General features: G+C 38.8%; 1 protein-coding gene across 3 annotated transcripts in view; it reads right to left on the reverse strand.

Annotated features, from left to right (window-relative positions):
• Positions 1–22,404, reverse strand: part of LOC137049377 (uncharacterized) — a 29,376-nt gene extending 6,972 nt beyond the window's left edge. Inside the window, exons 1-8 of one of the 3 annotated variants that reach the window (XM_067427925.1) lie at positions 22,317–22,404; positions 20,604–20,669; positions 16,809–16,844; positions 16,571–16,670; positions 16,020–16,094; positions 14,965–14,993; positions 12,160–12,231; positions 10,806–10,883 (exon numbers count right to left, since the gene is read on the reverse strand). In XM_067427925.1, the coding sequence (XP_067284026.1) occupies positions 10,806–10,883; positions 12,160–12,231; positions 14,965–14,993; positions 16,020–16,094; positions 16,571–16,670; positions 16,809–16,844; positions 20,604–20,669; positions 22,317–22,385 (525 nt within the window). In that variant the 5' untranslated portion in view covers positions 22,386–22,404. Of the gene's footprint in view, positions 1–10,805; positions 10,884–12,159; positions 12,232–14,964; positions 14,994–16,019; positions 16,095–16,570; positions 16,671–16,808; positions 16,848–20,603; positions 20,670–22,316 lie in introns of all 3 variants that reach the window. The other 2 variants (XM_067427924.1, XM_067427926.1) reach the window with 2 other exon arrangements.
• Between the last annotated feature and the right edge of the window lie 585 nt (positions 22,405–22,989).

Consider the following 22,989-nt stretch of genomic DNA (forward strand, 5'->3'; position numbering starts at 1 on the left):
ACGAACGCACAGGCCGTAGTGTGACATCTGTTAACCATAGTGTAAACATAGATGACGTCACGGGGTTTTCTATAAAAGAATGAACGTAGCCTTCGTTTGTATGGCCCAGGCAATTTATACATTTATAATACTTACTAAAATATATTTCATATTATTTTATTACTGTTGTATTAGTTGTTTGAAGAGTAAAAAAAGAAATTGGTCGGTCTCAAAGCAAATTTACAACCGGCAGGTCTAAAGACTAAAAGAAAAAAAATAAAGAAAAAAATTGAGTCGGCCCTAAATTGACAGGGTCGGTCGGGTCACGGCAAACAAGATTATTTTTAAGGATGGCCTGAGCACAACAGCAAAAATCACAGCCTACAATTTAGGGCTGTCAAAATTGCTCAAAAATGACGTTCGAATATTCCCTCTAAAAAAAAAAAAAAAAAACACAAATATTCGAACTATTCGAACATCTGGTTGCTCATTTTGTCAATGATGCGCATTACGCCAATAACAGGACAAATTAATACAAAGAAACATAACTTATGGTATAGGTAGTCTATTTAAGTTTATACATATTTGACAATGTATTACTTACTCAAAAACAAGTAAATTAACTAATGGCCAAGACCGCAGAGAGCAGCTCTCTCTCTCTCTCTCAATGAACAAACTTTGAGTGCTGATCAAGATTTTTGTGCAAGCAATTTAAGGTCGCCAGTAGGGCTGCCCCCGACTAAAGATATTCCTAGTCGACTAACACTACTGCATTTTAGCGATTAGTCGAATAATCATTCATTTATGATATTAATATAAAAACTTGCGTATATACAAGGAAAGGTATAGTCCAAGTTGAAGTTTAACACTTCCTTATGACAGAAAATGCTAAAGCATGATATTAACGCGTTCAAAATAAAAATGAAGCGCTTAAAACAGAATAGTAAAGCGTTTAAAGTATACAGCGCTTACGTACACAAAAATCAGTGGCCGGAACGTTATAGGCTAAAAATAACATTAAAAACAGCAATCAGACTGCCTGTGCATTTTAATAATTTATTATCAAAAATGCAACCTGTAACAGTTACATGTCCAAAAAAAAACGGTTTTGAATAAAATAAACTAAAATTCATTCTTTAAAATAAATTAAATAAACGTATTATAACTTAGGCCTAGTACAAAACAAGTACTGTAGCTAAAACGCTGTTTGGTATAAAAATACAGTGGAAAATTAATATACTTTTTATATTGTTCAAAAGGAAAATTAACAAAAACTAATAATTTAATAAATGCACATGGCACATCGCACAACGCCAAAACTTAGAATAAAAAAAAAAGAAGGCGGCAAACAAATCAACAGCCCACAAATGTTTGATTTAATTGTTTAGAACAACTACATTTAAGACAAAATGCAGAACAAATAATTTAAAGAACACTAATACAGATCAAAAATATCAGAGCAATGCGCAAACTGACATTAAGACGACGGATGAGTCTTGAACTGAAACAACAAGTTGCAAACATCAGACTAATTTTTCTTACAGAATTAAAAAACAACTTCTGCATTTTATAAAAACGAATAAATAAAAATATGTATTTATTTATTTGTATAGCCTACCCTACCCGTTATAAAAACAGGTATAGCAAACAGAAACACTACAAAGAGGAAACGTTACTACTTACATGTTTTTAAATGATAAGACATATTCCATGTTGACGCGTGATAGGCAAATGTTTGCCTGTGGAGTTTGCAAACAGCCCTTTTAGGGTCGTTCTTCGACTTTTCAAAATGATCCCTGGACTTTTTTCCTGACATTATTATTAGCATCAGCCAGACACCTCTCCCACAAGTGCGCTTTGGTATACCGCGAGGCGCGAGGTCTCGTTGACCGATCGTTGCTTTGATGTCATGTCATACCCCGTCTGCAGTGCGTGTGCGGTGCGTGTTGCGTTGTGTATGCGGTACAGGATCCGCACGCCCTGTTGTGCTTTCCCATATGCTGCGCTTGTAGTCCGCAACTGATCCGCTGTTGCATACCACAAACAGCATTTATTCATTTTTATTTAAAATCCAAAAGTTGTTACTGAACATGGCTCGTCAGAATTACAATTCTCTTTGTTTACTCTTTCATAGAAGTCAGGATAACGTATAGCCTTCATTTAAACAACATTTTATTAAATTAATTAATTCTTATTATATTTATATAGCCTAGTACTTTAGATTTAGCTCACACAAGTGGCAAACATTTAAACATAGGTTTAGCCAAAAACAACAAACATTTTAAATTAGAAACTTACAATAGGCTATTAAAAAACAGCATCACAAAATAGACTGGGTACGAAAACGATCGTCGCACTGCTGCAGGACTGCATCCACGTGCAGTTTGAAAGCTGTTAACATGGGTACGGGAACAAATGCGCACAGCACACGCACTGCAGACGGAGTGTGTGTGAAACGGGCGTGACTGCACAGCCCCTGATTGCATAATTTTTTCAGGGGATTTTTTTTCCCCGACTAACCACCTAATGAAAATTTATTCGACCAAGCCCTCTTCATATCGACTAACGTTTAGTCGACTATTTGGGGGCAGCCCTAGTCGCCAGACTCGCGACTCGTCCCAAATATAGCAGGCTTCATGTAATATCTCTTTAGTCAGTACAGTAGCCTACACTTCAGTAATGTTTCTGTTTAATGTTAAAGGTCCCATTCTTCGCGTGTTTTCGAAGCTTTATGTTTACAGTGTGCAATATAACATGAGTTCATGTTTTGCGTGTAAAAAAAAACAGTATTTTTCACAAAGTTGTCTTATCTGTATACCGCTGTTTCCTCTGTCCTAAAAACGGCCTGATGATTTCCTTGTTCTATGAAGTCCCTCCTTCAGAAACACGTAAAGAGTTCTGATTGGGCCAGCGCTTCCCGCGCTGTGATTGGACAGCAGCTTAGCGCACGTTGCCCGGAAAGGTCCCGCCTCTTACCATAACGGGTAGATACGCGCGCTCAATGTTATTGCAAAAATGTCTATATTGCCTTATCAGTTTGAGCCGGAATCAGACCCGGAGAATATCGAAGAGGATCGATTACAACCTGCTCAGGAAAGGCTTTTGCTGGATGTTTCAGAATAAGCTGTCTATTCAGGAGTTTAAACTGATCATTACAAACACCAACAATCGATGGTGTCTGAATGAATTACTATACTTTTATATGCTAAGTTTTTCGGATTAGTTTCAATTACCATCTTACGTTAGTTAACAAAGCTAAACAGCGATGCACTTTGTGTCATGAGTTACATAAACTGTTAAACGGACCGACTTAAATAATAAAATACACTTACCGGTTGTGGCTCATAAACAACAAAGAGGGAACTGCGTCATCTTTTAAGAATAATCTTTCTGCGAATCCGGCATTAAACTGATTGAGATTGAGGAAGCAGTCCTCAGCAAAATGTGCCGCACATAGTTTTAAATTGTGATTATAATTTTCCGGAACTGAGTTAACCATAAACTGTAGCCATTGATCTCTACGTACAGCGTCCGTGGGAAGGCCAAACAAAGGTGATCTGACTCCGGGATGAAAATAACAGCGTTTCAATGGCATGGCGACAAATACACTCTACAAAAACAACGTTCCTATTCTCGACCTGCGAGAGCAAAAGGACAACGCCCCCAAATTTGCGTGTTCTTGTGGGCGGAGGGTTCGTCAACAGATGGTTTTAGTTGCGTCATTAAAGCAGGAAGTGCAGCGGTGTAGTCCAAACCGGCCGCTCGCTGTCGGCTTTGAAAGGGAACTTCTGTTAAATAAAATATCTCGCTTGGCATTGAACTTTGAGCTTTATAATTTTACAGGTATTATTTATGCTCTTACAGCAACATTACACACTAACTAAAGTTTGAAAGATGGAATCGCAAAGAATGGGACCTTTAAATAAAATGAGGCATGGTATGCTAACTGTATCTTACATTACATAGCTTGCATACAACTTTATCTTGCAGCTCAACAATTTTACCTCCTACTGACCAAAATCCAAAGTACTTCCAGACATGGCTTTAGATTATATAGGGTTAAAATCTCTTTCTTTGCTGCGGTCGAGTTGGGGTCTGCATTTTCTGCCCTCTTCACTGCAAGACGCGTCCACTTTCAGCAGTGACTCCTGTGACCTGTCCCTGAACCCCAATGTGCGCGCCCACTCGGAAAGCAGACAGCCGCGGCTCTACTACGGATATGCAGGGGTTTGTCGTCGCTTTTTTTAAATTCTTTTTTTCGAATATTCATTTTCACCTTCAAAATTCGTTTTTTAAAAACTATTCGAATATATATTCGAATTTAGAATATTCGTTGACAGCCCTACTACAATTTCATGTTGGCTGAGCGCGAGTCGGGGCAATCTTGTATAATGCACTCTTATCATGACATTTCGATAAATAATCTTACTGTGGTTTTGTCCCTTACAAAGAGATCATTAGAGACATATTGGTTTAACATTTAGACATTATACAGTTGTATGCAGAGCAATACACAATCAAAATATTTATTGGCGAGTCGTATACTTTTAACCCTGTCACAGTTAAATGTGATCTTCAGACCACAAACTTTCAAGAATAGTGAGTTAACCTGTTAAGCTGATTTCTAAATTTTGAAAAAATCCTAAGAAATGTATACTCAGACTAAAACAAATACAGTTTGTGAATCCTTTGCACTAAAAGCATAATTATGGTCTCATTTGAAAGCAGACACCTGGCAGTTTACTGTAAAGTCAAAATGATAATATTTTTTATAATAAAAAAAAGCTATAATAAGCTTCAAAGTTTTGTAAAGTTATTAGAAATTTATTTGTATGATATATCTTTATGAAAATAAAATTGAAGTGGGCCTTGGAGAAATCTAGAAATGCACTACAGCTAAAGCCACAAGTCTGACCATGTTATATTTCAGATCTGAAGATGATCAGTCTAAAACTCTGCATTTTATTAAACGTTTTACAAGATCGTTTCATGTGATTTTATTTTGAGATATCGCTGAAATATCAACTGATGTTTATTGCCACATCTTGTCAGCTTTCAGTCGCTGTATTGCCTCTATTGTTTAGAGGTGCAAACTGCCCCATTCAGTTTGTCTCCCCGGCATTCACACTTCTGCAGACTGGTTATGGCTCCAATTATTATTCTTTTGTCTGCATTATAATTACTAACGATTCTCTATTCAAACTGTTCTATTCAAACCTCATTTCTAAATCAAACCTCTCACTTTACCCTCACTGAGACTCTATTGAATGCATTTCGTCCAAATAAGCATTTCAGTAGTTTTACATTTAGAAAATGTTCATAAAAATAAAGTATTTACTCAGTGGCAGGTGCATCTAGGGCAAGCTAGCATGTTAGCTTAGCACACCAGCAAAACAACAATTTATACGATTAAAATCATGTTTTATTCAAAACTTGCTTCATATCACTTTATATTTTATATGTAGAGTGTTTTATATAACAATAGGTGATCTCATATAGCTTCGGGTCAAAAAATCTGACAGAAAATATACAATGCTAAAAGCTATGTGGAATAGCATTGCATTATAAATATCATCTATTATGAAACCACCCAACATGGCATAAAGAACACAGACCAACCATATATTGCCGCGATTGTGTGTTTATTGTCTTAAAACGTGTCTATCTGCATAAAATAGCGATCTGACGATCCCAGGGAGCTGTGTGGATATGTCCATATGTCAGATACTTCCTGAATGTCACATGGTGTGTCTGTTCTTCATGTGTTCCCCATGGGGTGAATTTTCAGTAGTACAGCTTTCCAGCGCCCTCCGGCTGCCAGAATGAATTGAAAACACAGCATATCACAGCCTACTGCTCTCATAATCACACATCCGCGGATTTTGGATAAAGATTGAATAAATAATACTTCTCTGTATAGAAATTTGACTCAAACGTGTGAGAATCTATCAATATTTCTCCACATCTGCACACTTTTGAAGTAAAAGCCCTGAGGGAAGTTGTTTTGTCGAGTGTCTTCATGACGACCAAGGAGGATTTTTTTATGAATGGGAGCAAATGACGCGCATATTACAATCAAAAGGTAGCGACGCCCAAGATCATATTCATAACTCCTGGAACATATTAACACATTACGGTCACTATAAGACTTTGAGAATAAAACAGAGGTAAAAAAATTAAACTTTAGTCTTAGATCTTTTTAATGATGTATAGTTTGTCAAGGTAATTACTTACATCTGATAGTAATTTTGAGCTAATTTAAACAAAGAGACCTTCAGTGCGTCCTCGTCCTCGTGACGGTTATCAGGTTAAGTCAACAGTATGCTGATACTGTGACAGCAGTTCTCAAGAATCGTTTCCAATCGATCGGCAAACAATTGCAAAAAAAGATGGCGGCACGCAGCACAGCTCAAACAGGTGAATGGAGCTCTGGCTTTTCTGGTATTTTACCACATTAATTTATTAATTACACTTTTGAAAACATCCTAAGCAAGTATGGGGGGGCCCACGATTGCACAGATGAAAAGAGTGGAGGAACAATTGGAATTGATCAGCTTAACGCTGAGAAACGTAACTAAACAGGAAAATTTGACGGCACTGAATGAGAAACTGTCAGCTGATATTCAGTCGCTTAAGTTGCTACTGATGAAGAAAGATGAGAAAATAGCTATGTTGGAGAAACGAATAGACGATCTTGAACAGCACACGAGAATGAACGACCTCATTATAACTGGCTTGGAAACGAAACACCGTACCTATGCGAGGGTGGCGGATCCAGTGGCAGGAGCCCTCGATGCTAGTGTACCAGAGACCCAATCCCTAGAACAGCAGGTTGTTTCATTCTTGGTGAGCAAAGATATAGAAGTTCAGAGTGAAAACTTCTCCGCCTGTCACTTTATACCTAGGAAGAGTCATTCTAGGATTCCTGGGCCTCCTGCCATCATTGTGCGCTTTGTGAACCACAAACACAAAGTCGCGCTGTTGGCACAAGGGAGGAAATTGAAGGGCACGAAAGTTTACCTCAATGAAAATCTCACTAAAAAGAACGCCGATATTGCTAAGGACGCTAGATTGCTACGTAAGAATGGAAAGATTCAGTCGACATGGACCCGGAACTGCAAAGTGTGGATCAAGACGAATGGATTACGGCCAGAGGATGTGAAGGTTTTGGAGATACGGGAATCAAATCAGCTGGATGAATATAAATGAATCATCTCAGCTTCAAGAACTCTTGTTTCACTGTTGCCGATGGATGGATTGTTCGGATTTCTTGAGTGAAAGGATTAACCCTGGTGTGTTGGTGAACCGTGAGTCATTTTGGTGTGATGTCGTTCTTATAAGGTATTATCTTATCATTTTCTTCTATGACAACAATTGACTCTAGTTTCATAACAAGTGATTGGAATCACAAAGCACATGTAATAGATTCACGGACTCTGAATCCATTTGAGCTGAACATGGACAACAACTCTCGAATTTATGAAACCTTTTTTAATCCTGACTCTAATAATAATTATTTGAACTCTATTAACTTGTCGTGTGAATATTATACCGAACAGCAGTTTAATTTCTTGTCTTGCTTGTCTCCTACATATTCTGATCAAACCTCGTTTTCTACGATTCTTGTGAACGCACGTAGCTTCAGAGAAAACTTCGATCACTTTAAAACCTTCTTATCTACTTTGTCACACTCCTTTTCAGTTTTAGCATTTACGGAAACATGGCTCCATAATGACACATCACACCTCTATAATCTATCACATTATAATGCTATTCACTCTTGTAGAGAAATGAAAAGAGGAGGAGGAGTCTCTCTGTACGTGTCTGATTTTTTAAAGTATATTCTCAGAAAGGATTTAAGTAATGACTTCAACCTAACATTAGTAGAATCTCTATTTATTGAAATTCCTTCTTGTTATTTATTTAAAGGGAAAAGCATTGTGATTGGATGTATCTATAGACCGCCTGCTACAGATATGAATACTTTCATTGATGCGCTTGATTCAACCTTAGATATCATTTCAAAGGAACATAAGCTCTGTCTGTTACACGGTGACTTTAATTTGAATATCTTACATGCAGATCACACTGCTGCACATGATTTTCTTAATACCCTATACTCTGTAAATTTTTACCCTTTAATCACAAAACCTACTAGGGTTACCACTCACTCAGCTTCTCTTATAGATAATATTCTGTTCAACTCATGTGACTATAAAGTGTCATCAGGACTGTTATGGTGTGACGTGTCTGACCATTTTCCAGTGTTTCAAATGATACATTCTGTTTCTGATTTGTGTACTAATAATAATGTGCATGCAAAATATCGAAATTTCTCCCATAAAAATATTGGAATATTCAAATCAGCCATCAGCTCTATCATATGGGATGAGGTCATGTTGTTGCAGGATGCTATTAAAGCCTATGACTTATTTTTGACTCTCTTTAATTCTGCTCTGGAATCCAGTTTTCCTCTGATAGCTGTGAAATCCAGAGGAGTTAGAGATAAACCTTGGTTTACCGGTGAATTGAGGAAACTATCTAGAAAGAAAAATCGGTTGTATCGCAAGTCTGTCACCAAGCCCACTCCGCATAACTTAGAAACATACAGAAAATATAGGAACAAATTCACAAGTTTAATTAAGTCGACTAAAAAAAAGTTTTATGCAGACCAGTTTAATCGTGTCTCTAATGACATTAAATCAACCTGGAATATTATAAATCAGGTACTGTGTCGTAATAGGAAGGCTGCATCTGCACCCACAGAGATGAGGGACTATGATAGGTGTCTATCAGACCCCACTGATATAGCTGATGGCTTCAATAATTTTTTTACCAAAATTGGTTCTGATTTAGTACACAATATCCGGAAGACTGATAATGATCCATGTAGCCTAATAAATGGGCGGTACTCTTCCCTCCCTAATCTTGATAATCCAACTACGCAGGAGGTTCGAGATATTATTTTTTCTTTAAAAAACTCAGCCCCTGGCCACGATGGCATTAAGAGTATCCTCCTCAAGGAGACCATTGATCATATTATTCAACCTCTTACGTACGTAATTTCTTTATCATTTCAATCTGGAATTATTCCTCAAGCTCTTAAAATTGCAAAAGTCATTCCCATTTTTAAATCAGGTGATATAAAGGTGTTTAGCAATTATCGTCCCATATCCATTTTGCCCTGTATCTCTAAAATATTTGAGAAACTCGTCTACGAACGATTAAGCAAACATTTAATTGCTAATAACATTATATATAAACACCAATACGGATTTCGGAAAAAACACTCAACTGAACATGCATTAATACAGCTTGTAAATTATATATCAAATGCCCTGGATAATAAAAAATTTGCTCTCGGTGTTTTTCTTGATTTAAGTAAAGCTTTTGATACTGTTTCACATGATATTTTGATTTCTAAGCTTAATAGATATGGAGTGGAGGGTATTGCTTTAGTTTGGTTCTGCAATTACTTTATTAATAGAGAACAATTTGTTTACTTTAATGGTTTCTTTTCCAAAACTTCTAAAATTTCATGTGGGGTTCCTCAGGGTTCTATTTTAGGTCCTTTATTGTTTCTAATTTATATTAATGATTTATTCCTCTGTTGTAATCATTTCTTACCCTTATTATTTGCTGATGACACCAATCTCATTGCAGTGCACGAGGATTTTGACACCCTGATCAAACGTGTTAATGACGAGTTAAAAATATTATCTAATTGGTTTCGTACTAACAGGCTAACGCTCAATGTCAAAAAAAGTAATTTTATGATATTTCACAATATTAATAAATTTTATCCCAAAGAACATGCTTGTATAGAAATTGATGGAGCTCCAGTTATTCAAGTGGCTTCAACAAAATTTCTCGGTGTCCTGATTGACGAAGGTTTAACTTGGTCCAAACATGTTGATCTAGTTTGTACAAGATCCTCTAAAATGTTAAATATTTTAAGAATCGTTTTACCTTCAATTCACTCATCTGCTCATGTAACACTCTATTATAGTTTTTTATTCCCCTTTATGAATTATTGTAACATTGTCTGGGGTGCTACTTTTCCCACTTATCTCGCAAAAATTTCAAAAATTCAGAAAAAGTTCTTGCGTATGATCTCCAACTCTTCTAAATATGCTCCTTCTGCACCTCTATTTCTTAGATTCAAGATTCTTCCAATTGAGAAAGTCAATGTTTATTTATCATGCATATTTATTCATAAGTTCATTTATAAGAGAGAAGACCTTCCACCAACATTACAACACTTTTTTACTTTCATTTCAGATACTCATATCCATCAAACAAGGCATAGAGAAATAAATCTTGTTTTACCGTTCTCTAGAACTTCAGGTCATAAAACTGACCTCAGTTTTAGGGGTCCTCAATTATGGAGTAAATTGAGTTTGTCCCTAAGATCTATGTCATCCTTATTCGTCTTTAAAAAACAGTTGAAAGATCTTTTAATTTTACTATGACAGTCTTTTGTCTTAGTTTCCTGCAGTATATTTCATATGCTGCTCTTCTCCTTTGATCCTCCTTTACCATTACCCTTCAACATCTGTAACCTTAAGTTAAAAGGATAATCAGGCTTCTGAAAATGTGTTTTTCACCCTTTTTTTATTTTTTATTCAATTTATTTGTCTGCGTGTCTTTTCTTGTGTTTTTTGTTTTTTCATGTAAGTGGAGTGGAACTCTGTATAAACCCAATTGGGCTTCGTTCCACCCCTTGTACTGTATCCATGTGATATTCGTGCAGAAATAAATAAAGGTAGATTTTTTATGTAACCCTAATTGACAGACTTAGGCAAGTAATTAATGTTGTTACTTACAAATACACTCTCTGTTCTTTCCAGTGGTGGTACACATTCACTGGTTGAAGGAGATGCATGGTCAATTTCTGACCATACCTGTAACAAAAATAATCATCATTTGAGGATATGAAATTACAAAAAAGATTAGGCACTTTGAGACTGAATAACAGTCTTAACAAAACAAAAACAAAAACAAGGGGAAACAAAGCTTTTCCTTTTGCTAGAGTGACAGAACAAAAATTCAAATCCGGGAACCAGTTAACACATCTACAGTGTGCTCTGTAAGTATTGGGCCAAACACATATTTTATTGGTTTTGCTCTGTACACAAGCACAGTGGATTTGAAATAAAGACCTGAGGCTATTACCAACTTCTGTTTAGAGAATGTTTCTATCCATCTTTTATGGACAGTGTATGAGGGTAGCCATTTAAATACATGGTCTCCAAATTTCAGCGGACAAAGTAATTAGACAAACAATATTTTAGGATTTATAATGTTTTTTACTGATGGATGTACCCAATAAACTATATAGGAAAACTGCTACGATGCACCTTATGGTTAAAAAAAAACAGTAGCAGGATCATTATAGTATAAATATACAAAAATTATATCAGTAAGAAATTACATCAGTTCCAATGGTTATCCTTAAGAGGACTAGGATTCTGTCCTCACTAATCAATCAATCAACCAACTTTATTTATATAGCGTTTTTACAATCACGATTGTGTCAAAGCAGCTTCACAGTGTCAAACAAAGCCAAAGTGTCCCCATAAGGACAGTTAAAATACAGGTCAATGTCCCCAGAAGGTATCATGCATATAATGCAATCCCCACTAAGAGAAGGTGTCCCCATAAGGACAGTTAAAATACAGGTCAATGTCCCCAGAAGGTATCAAATAACATCACACATCGCTTGTTCGCTCTATCCTCAATTCATAAATGAGCACAACAGCAAAAATAACAGCCTACAATTTCATGTTGGCTGAGCGTGAGTTGGGCCAATTGGACCCACTTTATCATAAATACTCATCACTACCTATGAGGTTATAGTGCCGACCAAACTTTCAGGTTTGTTTAGAAAGTGTTTGTATCCATCGTTGTGGTAAGTCGTTTAAAATGTAGAAATCGATATAATTATATTACGATTTGTCATTCATAACTCACAAATGTAGATAGGTATCATAAATGTGTGCAAAAAAATCCAGTATGCACTAACAGGGTTGGGACAAAGCCTGTAATAATGCCATCCTCGCATCGTTCTGTCAAACTTATTCTGATAAACATTGTTGCTGGGAAATAATTATTACTACAATATAATGTACACTGTGCAGCTCTGAAACTAAATGGTTCTAAAACAACTTGTCTTATTACCTGTGTGTCTGTTGGTGAGGGTATCACAGAATCTTCTGCTGGTGGAGTGACTGGATGTGATTCTGGGCCCAGCTAAAAATAAAATAAAAAAGTCAATGCTACAGAAAGTGTAGAATGATTTTTAACTAAAGTACATACAATTATAAAATCACTGTTGTTCCCTATCCCTTATGCCTATCAATTACAAACAGTAATGTTTAAAATATGTTCCATCAAATCTATTATTAGCAGTAAGTAAATCTTATTTTCAATTCATGCAAATCCTGGTTTACCTTAGCCTGGGTGTTCCCAGGCTGCCTTGCACACAATTTAATTCACACTACTAAGGAAGCCTGGACACCAAGGACTAAATTTTCCCCTGAAAAAGGGAACCAATCACAGAACAGGGAGGAATCAGCAAGACAATGACGACATCTGTGCGACACATCGAAGAAGTTTTATGGATCCAACATGGCATCAGACGCGAAATTACCTTTAGAGAAAGTATAAGTAGGGATGGGTACCGAAAACCGGTATTAAACGGGCCCCGGGGGTACATTTTGAAAGACCGTTGTATCGATAAGCTCGGACGTTATCGGTTCTGCTGTCGGTACTTTTGAAAATAGAGAGAGAGAGAGAGAGAGAGAGAGAGAGAGAGAGAGAGAGAAAGAAAGAGAGAGAGAGAGGTTTTGGCTTCCAAAGATTATAAAAATAATATTTATGTCTAGCGCAACTTAATTCCCTTTGCAGCAATGCTGCCATTTCTCCCTAAAACGCAAACGTTTGACAGAATCAGCACGATCAGTGATTGTTGTTAAATTCAGTCTAGCTACTGTTGGTTGTGGGATGCCTTTAATAATAAAAAGAGCGATTAAAACCATAAAAATGTCCGCAAGAGATTGTTCCTAAGTGCGCTCTGAAACAGCTCGCAGCGAGACGAGCAAAATACACTTTCGGTTTCACACTCGCGTCTAAACGATCAAATGTTCACAAACATCTATGTCAAAATGACCGGCTTGGAGAGTCTCTTAAACACTACACAGTTTGTGTCTAAAATGGACGTTGTTATTATGGATATAGTCGGGAGAAAGTGTAGTGTATCTGCCTATTATCAGTCGCTTATAGATCTGCACAGGGGCGTTTCTATGATTTTCATTTTAGGGGGGCTCAGCCCCCAGTGAGGTAGGCCTGTAGAAAAAATGGTTACACTATTTAGTTTAGGGTCCAAATTGCGCTATTAATTAATAGCTTACAAACATGCATACCCCTAAGATATTGGCTGTTTATCATACCTTATAAAGCAAATATTAACACCTTACTGCATGGCCATACTGTACATGCATATTAATCATACCCAATAATGTAGGCAGGTTTATAATCACCAAGATCCCAAATGTTAGGGGGTTCTAACATGGTCCCCCGAGAAAATTTTGATTTCTATGATCTACATATGAGCATTTCAAGATGCTCTGAAGGCCAAAAAAATTGATAACAATAGCTTGAAAACCATGTCACTGGGCAGATTATTTGTCTTTCTTATCTCAAATAATCTATTTACTTAATTTACTATTTATCAAAGTTTTAAGTTTATTAAAATCACAATATGAACACATTCATTATCATTACTAATCTTATGCTCAATACAGGCTGAAAAAGCTGAGTTTTTTATTTTTTATTATTTACTGAATGTTACAAATAGAATTATATTAATTTACAATATATACACATTCATTATTAATCTTATGCCTAATCTGATGAAAATGGCTTTGTTCATATTTCTTGTTCGTTAATTAGGCCTACATTATGAATCACATTGGCATATTTCCAGTTAAAAATGTCAAAAAATTAGACACAACAAGTTTATTCATTTGCCTAAATATTTTTTTCTTTTGATTAACATTTCTGACTTAAAGCAGCAGCTGTCAAACATGAATGTTTAGTTTAGCAGCATATAATTATCTTAGTAGCCTACTTGACGTCGATTTGCGCTGCTAAAATTTACGCTCAGCCTCAGCAGTTTCTGTGTGACCATAAAGCCCGCCTACTCTGATTTGATTGGTTTTATCAAATATTTTGACATCGACGAGCGGTGACAGACCAATGACGCTCAGATTTACACACACACACACACACACACACACCTCTGCTTCTGACGTGCGCTGCGCTCTGCTTAGAGCCGCTGCGGATTGGAGAGACAGACTAAAAAACGGGGCGAAGCCTGCCGCCAGTTTCATATGTTTTAAAGGTTAATCACATATTTTTTAGGGGGGCTGAGGCATAAGTTTAGGGGGGCTGAAGCCCCCCTAAAAAGGGCCTAGCGACGCCCATGGATCTGCACATCTGTCTTAAAGAGGCAGCAGTGTAAATAAACATGCTGACGGATAACTGCGAATTAAACAACCAAATGCAAAGAGAGAAAATCACTCACAGCTCTTGATTGAGTAACTTCAGCTTTAATAAGCATTAATTTAGGCTTTATATGATAAAATATGCAGTGTTATTTTACATTTGATTACTAGAATATATATATATATATATATATATATATAATATAAAAATCTCAAAAAGTACCGATAAGAATACCGTTAAAGTACCGGACCGATAAGCAGTATCGATAAGAGTAGTAATACCATTAAAACCTTAACGATACCCATCCCTAAGTATTAGTATAGCAACAAATAGCTGTAGAAGTGACGTTTTTGGGCTATGCAAGAGTATAATTCAATGTTCAGAACACTTTGGAACCAGACACTGGAAACTTTGACAATCATGAATACATAGTGCAGATCCACAAACTGACCCAGTCTGGGGAACTTATGTGCTTACCTTCGAGCGCTCACTCTGCAAATTATCATCTGCAAGAACAACATAATTTGTAAGTCCTTATTTATACTTTTCACTTCCCTTACACAATAACTAACCAATCAGTCTAGACTTTGCGACCTGCAACAGTTACGCCTGTTTCACACCGCAAGCGTGAGCAGCGCGTGAGCTGCACTCCAGCGTAACTACACCGTGACTGCAGCTGCAGACGCGCGAGTGTATTCACACTGGAAGCGTTGGTGCAGCGTCACAGCAGCGGCTCCCACAATGATAGAGCCTATACCTGTCTGAGTATTAAATACTAAACTAAAATAAATTATTATATTTTCTGCCTAGTTTACTTTACTTTTTATAATACTTTCACCCAAACTGAATAATTAAAACAAGTTTAAATGGGTAAATCTTCTACACATGATTTTTATTCTTCGTTTTCTTTTTCTGCATTTTGAGCGCTTTTGTGATATTATATTTATTTTGTCCATCAAAAGTGTGCTTTCGCTTTGCACCGTGACTGCAGCTGCAGACCGAGAGCCTTTACCTGTCTGAGTATTAAATACTAAACTAAACGAAAGTTTGTTATATTTTCTGGCTAGTTTACTTTATTTTTTATAATCATAACCATACTTTCACCCAAACTGAATAATCAAAACAAGTTTAAATTGCTAAAATCTTCCACAGATATTTTTATTCTTCGTTTTCTTCTCTGACATACTCCAGTTATTGTTCAAATACACTACACGTGCTTCCTGTGTGCATTTTAGGCACTTTTTGTGTGAAATCACATTTATTTTGTCCTTTAAAAGTGTGCTTTCACTTTAATTGAGCGTCAGAAGCGTCAGCAGCGCAGCAAAAATAGGCTCGCAGCCGAAACCCCCGCTTCCCTGCTGCTCACGCGACGCTCCTGCTTGACGCTCACGCGCTGCTCCTGCTCCCGGTGTGAATGCACTCATTGATTAACATGGGCGCCGAAAAAAATACGCGCTGCTCACGCGCCGCTCACGCTTGCGGTGTGAAACGGCCGTTATATGTGTGATGGGGTAGGGGGCAGTTGCTTTTACCTGAGACGGGCATGTTGGAACATGTCTGGAACATGTCACGGGACATGTCTGTGCCAGTGAAGTGTGTTTTGGGGGCTAGGAGAGGAAACCACACAGATGGCAATAAAAGTGAAATATAGTAAGAGGGTATTTACACTGACAAAAACATGGGACATCCTCGCAGAGGACGATAGGTATTGATCAGACAGCACCACTGCATTTATTCCCCATACGTGGTTCTAATCTTTGTAATATAAGCATGCAATTCAATCATTTTAATGGATACATGAGTGCAACAGAAGTTAAATTAACTTTTTTCTACAACTTTGCATGTTCTAACTGTGTGTACACAATGGGTGCATACAATAGATAAATCCAAAACAGAATCCACTATGACGTCTGACCTAATGCAATTCATTAAAACTGTGGAAATAAAGGTATTTCTATAAATAAAAACCAGTTGGTGTGATCAAACCTTTGGCATAGGAAATGCATCTCATAAAAACAAATTGGCCTGAACAATTAAAGAGCAGCGTTTAAGGAAAGGGTTTTAGAGTTGTAGTGGTCTATACCTGTGTCAGCAGGCTGTGAGTCTGCAGTTGTGACTGTGGTGAGTTCAGTCTCTACTGAATCAGCATGTACTATAGCAGCAGCAGACTTTATACTCCCAATCTACAAAGGGAAATGTTACAAGTTGTAATGTGCAATTGCATAGGCCACAGCTAAAAGTTCAACAGCTGTTCCACAACAACTCACATGTATTTTTGCATTTGATAAGATTTAAACAGTATGCGCTTAATAAATTCCTACCTCAGGTTCCACGCTAGGTAGTACATCCTTGTTAACCTGCTAAGTAAACCAAGATAGAAACAAATTCAACTACCACTTTCTTGTTTGGAGTGTCTGCAACAAATTGCATGAAAAATAAACTCTTCTCCAGGAAGGTGGCATATTGGAGATAGAAATAAAAACGTATGAAAGAGTATGAAACGGTCACTGTGAAGGTGTGCTGAAGGGTATGAAACGGTCACTGTGAAGGTGTGCTGAAGAGTATGAAACCGTCACTGTGAAGGTGTGCTGAAGGGTATGAAACCGTCACTGTGAAGGTGTGCTGAAGAGTATGAAACCGTCACTGTGAAGGTGTGCTGAAGAGTATGAAACCGTCACTGTGAAGGTGTGCTGAAGGGTATGAAACCGTCACTGTGAAGGTGTGCCGAAGAGTATGAAACCGTCACTGTGAAGGTGTGCTGAAGAGTATGAAACCGTCACTGTGAAGGTGTGCTGAAGGGTATGAAACCGTCACTGTGAAGGTGTGCTGAAGGGTATGAAACCGTCACTGTGAAGGTGTGCTGAAGGGTATGAAACCGTCACTGTGAAGGTGTGCTGAAGAGTATGAAACCGTCACTGTGAAGGTGTGCTGAAGAGTATGAAACCGTCACTGTGAAGGTCTGCTGAAGAGTATGAAACCGTCACTGTGAAGGTGTGCCGAAGAGTATGAAACCGTCACTGTGAAGGTGTGCTGAAGGGTATGAAACCGTCACTGTGAAGGTGTACTGAAGGGTATGAAACCGTCACTGTGAAGGTGTGCTGAAGGGTATGAAACCGTCACTGTGAAGGTGTGCTGAAGGGTATGAAACCGTCACTGTGAAGGTGTGCCGAAGGGTATGAAACCGTCACTGTGAAGGTGTGCTGAAGAGTATGAAACCGTCACTGTGAAGGTGTGCTGAAGAGTATGAAACCGTCACTGTGAAGGTGTGCCGAAGAGTATGAAACCGTCACTGTGAAGGTGTGCTGAAGAGTATGAAACCGTCACTGTGAAGGTGTGCCGAAGAGTATGAAACCGTCACTGTGAAGGTGTGCTGAAGGGTATGAAACCGTCACTGTGAAGGTGTGCTGAAGGGTATGAAACCGTCACTGTGAAGGTCTGCTGAAGAGTATGAAACCGTCACTGTGAAGGTCTGCTGAAGAGTATGAAACCGTCACTGTGAAGGTGTGCCGAAGAGTATGAAACCGTCACTGTGAAGGTGTGCTGAAGAGTATGAAACCGTCACTGTGAAGGTCTGCTGAAGGGTATGAAACCGTCACTGTGAAGGTGTGCTGAAGACTATGAAACCGTCACTGTGAAGGTGTGCTGAAGGGTATGAAACCGTCACTGTGAAGGTGTGCTGAAGGGTATGAAACCGTCACTGTGAAGGTGTGCTGAAGAGTATGAAACCGTCACTGTGAAGGTGTGCTGAAGGGTATGAAACCGTCACTGTGAAGGTGTGCTGAAGAGTATGAAACCGTCACTGTGAAGGTGTGCTGAAGGGTATGAAACCGTCACTGTGAAGGTCTGCTGAAGAGTATGAAACCGTCACTGTGAAGGTGTGCTGAAGAGTATGAAACCGTCACTGTGAAGGTCTGCTGAAGGGTATGAAACCGTCACTGTGAAGGTGTGCTGAAGACTATGAAACCGTCACTGTGAAGGTGTGCTGAAGAGTATGAAACGGTCACTGTGAAGGTGTGCTGAAGAGTATGAAACCGTCACTGTGAAGGTGTGCTGAAGGGTATGAAACCGTCACTGTGAAGGTGTGCTGAAGAGTATGAAACCGTCACTGTGAAGGTGTGCTGAAGAGTATGAAACCGTCACTGTGAAGGTCTGCTGAAGGGTATGAAACCGTCACTGTGAAGGTGTGCTGAAGAGTATGAAACCGTCACTGTGAAGGTGTGCTGAAGGGTATGAAACCGTCACTGTGAAGGTGTGCTGAAGAGTATGAAACCGTCACTGTGAAGGTGTGCTGAAGGGTATGAAACCGTCACTGTGAAGGTGTGCTGAAGGGTATGAAACCGTCACTGTGAAGGTGTGCTGAAGAGTATGAAACCGTCACTGTGAAGGTGTGCTGAAGGGTATGAAACCGTCACTGTGAAGGTGTGCTGAAGAGTATGAAACCGTCACTGTGAAGGTGTGCTGAAGAGTATGAAACCGTCACTGTGAAGGTGTGCTGAAGAGTATGAAACGGTCACTGTGAAGGTGTGCTGAAGAGTATGAAACCGTCACTGTGAAGGTGTGCTGAAGAGTATGAAACCGTCACTGTGAAGGTGTGCTGAAGAGTATGAAACCGTCACTGTGAAGGTCTGCTGAAGAGTATGAAACCGTCACTGTGAAGGTGTGCTGAAGACTATGAAACCGTCACTGTGAAGGTGTGCTGAAGGGTATGAAACCGTCACTGTGAAGGTGTGCTGAAGAGTATGAAACCGTCACTGTGAAGGTGTGCTGAAGAGTATGAAACCGTCACTGTGAAGGTGTGCTGAAGGGTATGAAACCGTCACTGTGAAGGTGTGCTGAAGAGTATGAAACAGTCACTGTGAAGGTGTGCTGAAGAGTATGAAACCGTCACTGTGAAGGTGTGCTGAAGAGTATGAAACCGTCACTGTGAAGGTGTGCTGAAGAGTATGAAACCGTCACTGTGAAGGTGTGCTGAAGGGTATGAAACCGTCACTGTGAAGGTGTGCTGAAGGGTATGAAACCGTCACTGTGAAGGTGTGCTGAAGGGTATGAAACCGTCACTGTGAAGGTGTGCTGAAGGGTATGAAACCGTCACTGTGAAGGTGTGCCGAAGAGTATGAAACCGTCACTGTGAAGGTGTGCTGAAGAGTATGAAACCGTCACTGTGAAGGTGTGCTGAAGGGTATGAAACCGTCACTGTGAAGGTGTGCTGAAGGGTATGAAACCGTCACTGTGAAGGTGTGCTGAAGGGTATGAAACCGTCACTGTGAAGGTGTGCTGAAGAGTATGAAACCGTCACTGTGAAGGTGTGCTGAAGAGTATGAAACCGTCACTGTGAAGGTGTGCTGAAGGGTATGAAACCGTCACTGTGAAGGTGTGCTGAAGGGTATGAAACCGTCACTGTGAAGGTGTGCTGAAGGGTATGAAACCGTCACTGTGAAGGTGTGCTGAAGGGTATGAAACCGTCACTGTGAAGGTGTGCTGAAGAGTATGAAACCGTCACTGTGAAGGTGTGCTGAAGGGTATGAAACCGTCACTGTGAAGGTGTGCTGAAGGGTATGAAACCGTCACTGTGAAGGTGTGCTGAAGAGTATGAAACCGTCACTGTGAAGGTGTGCTGAAGAGTATGAAACCGTCACTGTGAAGGTGTGCTGAAGGGTATGAAACCGTCACTGTGAAGGTGTGCTGAAGGGTATGAAACCGTCACTGTGAAGGTGTGCTGAAGGGTATGAAACCGTCACTGTGAAGGTGTGCTGAAGAGTATGAAACCGTCACTGTGAAGGTGTGCTGAAGAGTATGAAACCGTCACTGTGAAGGTGTGCTGAAGGGTATGAAACCGTCACTGTGAAGGTGTGCTGAAGGGTATGAAACCGTCACTGTGAAGGTGTGCTGAAGAGTATGAAACCGTCACTGTGAAGGTGTGCTGAAAAGTATGAAACCGTCACTGTGAAGGTGTGCTGATTAAAAAGATTATTAAATTAGCAGTTGGTAGCTCAGTTGTAGAGTGCAAGCTTTGTGTGTACAACATCTTGGGTTCAAATCCCAGCTGGTCCCCAGGTGGCTGTTGCAAATGAGAAATTGTTCTCAATCGGCCTACCTGGTTAAATCCTGGTACTCACCATCTTGGATTGGTCGAAGTCGTCGTCTTCTCTCCATGAGTGAAAACCTAAGTAGTTACCATTAACCTAAGTAACAATAGACATACGTTTAAATGCAGTAAATAACCCATTGCCAATTGTATGACAAAGTAGTTCTTATCCTGTCAGATCCCAAGCAGCCAGTGGAATCGGGCCAATCGTGGCTGAGTGTCAGCGCACTCGGCTGTGTACTGACAGCGGTTCACTGGAAGTGAGCCAGCTCTGGCCCAGTAATGGTTGCCAGATTTGGCTAGGTTATGGCTGTGCGGAGCTGGGCCGATTGTGGTTGAGAGATGGCGCATTAGGCAAATTAAATTATAAAAATGCCACAATTGCCCTTTCCAAGGATCTTACATCTATGAAGAGGTCCGAACTTCAAAATGGGTTTTGAATTCATGATTTTTTTTTAATGTTGTTCTAATTTTAGAGGTTTATGTTTGTAAACATCAAAAATCATGAAATTATATGACTTTGCTTGTCTGTTTGGGGAAGTGTACTCGACGTGCTCTCGCCGTTGTGCCGTTATTTGAAACGACAAAGGGTGACTGAGTAATTGTTCTATAATTGCTAAACTCCATGGATGTGGTACCATTTGAAAGCTTAGAGTCTCTGCTTTCTGGAGATATGCATCAGGGGACCAAAGATAATTTGCATTTGTTTAATACTAAGTAATGTATTTACACTAAATTACTCTGGTACCATTTTCGCCTGGATTTGGCCTACCCAAATTTAAAAGCCTCCCATACACACATACAATCAATCAATCAACTTTATTTATATAGCGCTTTTACAATCACGATTGTGTCAGAGCAGCTTCAGTGTTAAACAGGACAATACTGCAGCAGAATTAGATTTGGCTGTACAGTAGTTCTGGAGTAAACAGTGATGTTATCAGCTTATTTTAATTTATCATAGAGAGACAATGTTGGCAGATCAGTATTATAGTTTATAGAATTAAATATAACCTAATTCGTATATTTTATTTGTATATTTAGATGAATAACTTTGATCATAATTTTAGTGTCCCACTAAACTAGGTTCAAAATGTTGGTGTCATTTTACAGGAAACCCTTTAAAGTTACATAAAACACTGCTAAAAGTGATAAACGTGTAAGTATATGTTGTCTAAGCTGAGTTACACACTTTCACAAATGAATTTATAAAAAATAATAATCAAAAAGCACCTATTTTTGGGGTGGGGTGGTTATAACAGCTTAGACAAACATATACTTACTTGTTTATCACTTTAAGCAGTGTTTAATGTAACTTCAAAGGGTTTCCTTTAAAATTACACCAACATTTTGAACTTAGGCCACTGTATGTGTGTGTAGGGCAAGCTTTTCCATTTGGGTCGGCCAAATCCAGACGGAAATCCCCCAAAAGTCTTGGCGTTTAAGTAATTAAATTATACAACACGCAAAAAAAAATTGGGATTTATGGCATTCATTAAGTTTCAGCTGTGCCTAGCTAATAAGTCAATTAGCTTGGTAGTGGTAGTTAGCTAAATAGTTTCCCGCAAACTACCTAACGTTAACATGATAACGTTACTGACTTAACCCGACTCCAACAGAAAACTGCAAAGTTAAATTTATCGCTAGCAAGGCCTGCTTTGTTATAACCTTCTCCATAATATATGGTTGTGGCATTTGTTATGCAGTAAACACATTATGTTTGAAATAAAAGTGTTTAGCTTACCTTGAAGATGAACAAGTTGATTGACGCTGCACTCGCACCTGTCGTCCAGTCACGAGATGCGATCATCATTAGCTCCAGAGCGCGCGAAACGGTGTGGGGGAAGGGTTGACCGTGTGGGGACCCGGATAGTCTTAACCAGGCAAATACTCCTCGCTGCAGACTGTAGCGCGGTGACGTCACGAATATTGCGTCACGAATGTGTTAGCGCGCATGCGCAAAGTGACGTTTCGTCGGTATTTAATACGCATGCGCGCCGATGATGTCACTTTTGTGTATTCGCGCATGCGCGTACATTCATTTTCAACTTCAATCACCTGAGGATGATGTTAGCGTTCGCTCGAAAGGTATGGATTCCATGACAGTAAGTCAATAAGCAGTGTATTTATGTTGTTTTTTACAATTGTGTGTTTGTGTTAACAGCTTTTAATTGTTAGGGATGCCATATAGAGCGTCATAAATGTTTAATTTATTAATGTTTAACATGTGTGCCTCTAAACAAATTAATGCTTTGAAGATGTCTTAAAATAGAGCAGAAAGACTTAAATTAAGGAAGTCATGTCATTGATTGTTGCATGCATTGCAAAAATTAAATAAAATAAAAATCCTAATTTTTGTCTTGTTTTTCCAAATAGATATTTAAATATCTTTAAACAGAGATGCATTTACATGGAAT

Source organism: Pseudorasbora parva, chromosome 20 (genome assembly GCF_024679245.1).
Source record: "Pseudorasbora parva isolate DD20220531a chromosome 20, ASM2467924v1, whole genome shotgun sequence".
Lineage (NCBI taxonomy): Eukaryota > Metazoa > Chordata > Actinopteri > Cypriniformes > Gobionidae > Pseudorasbora > Pseudorasbora parva.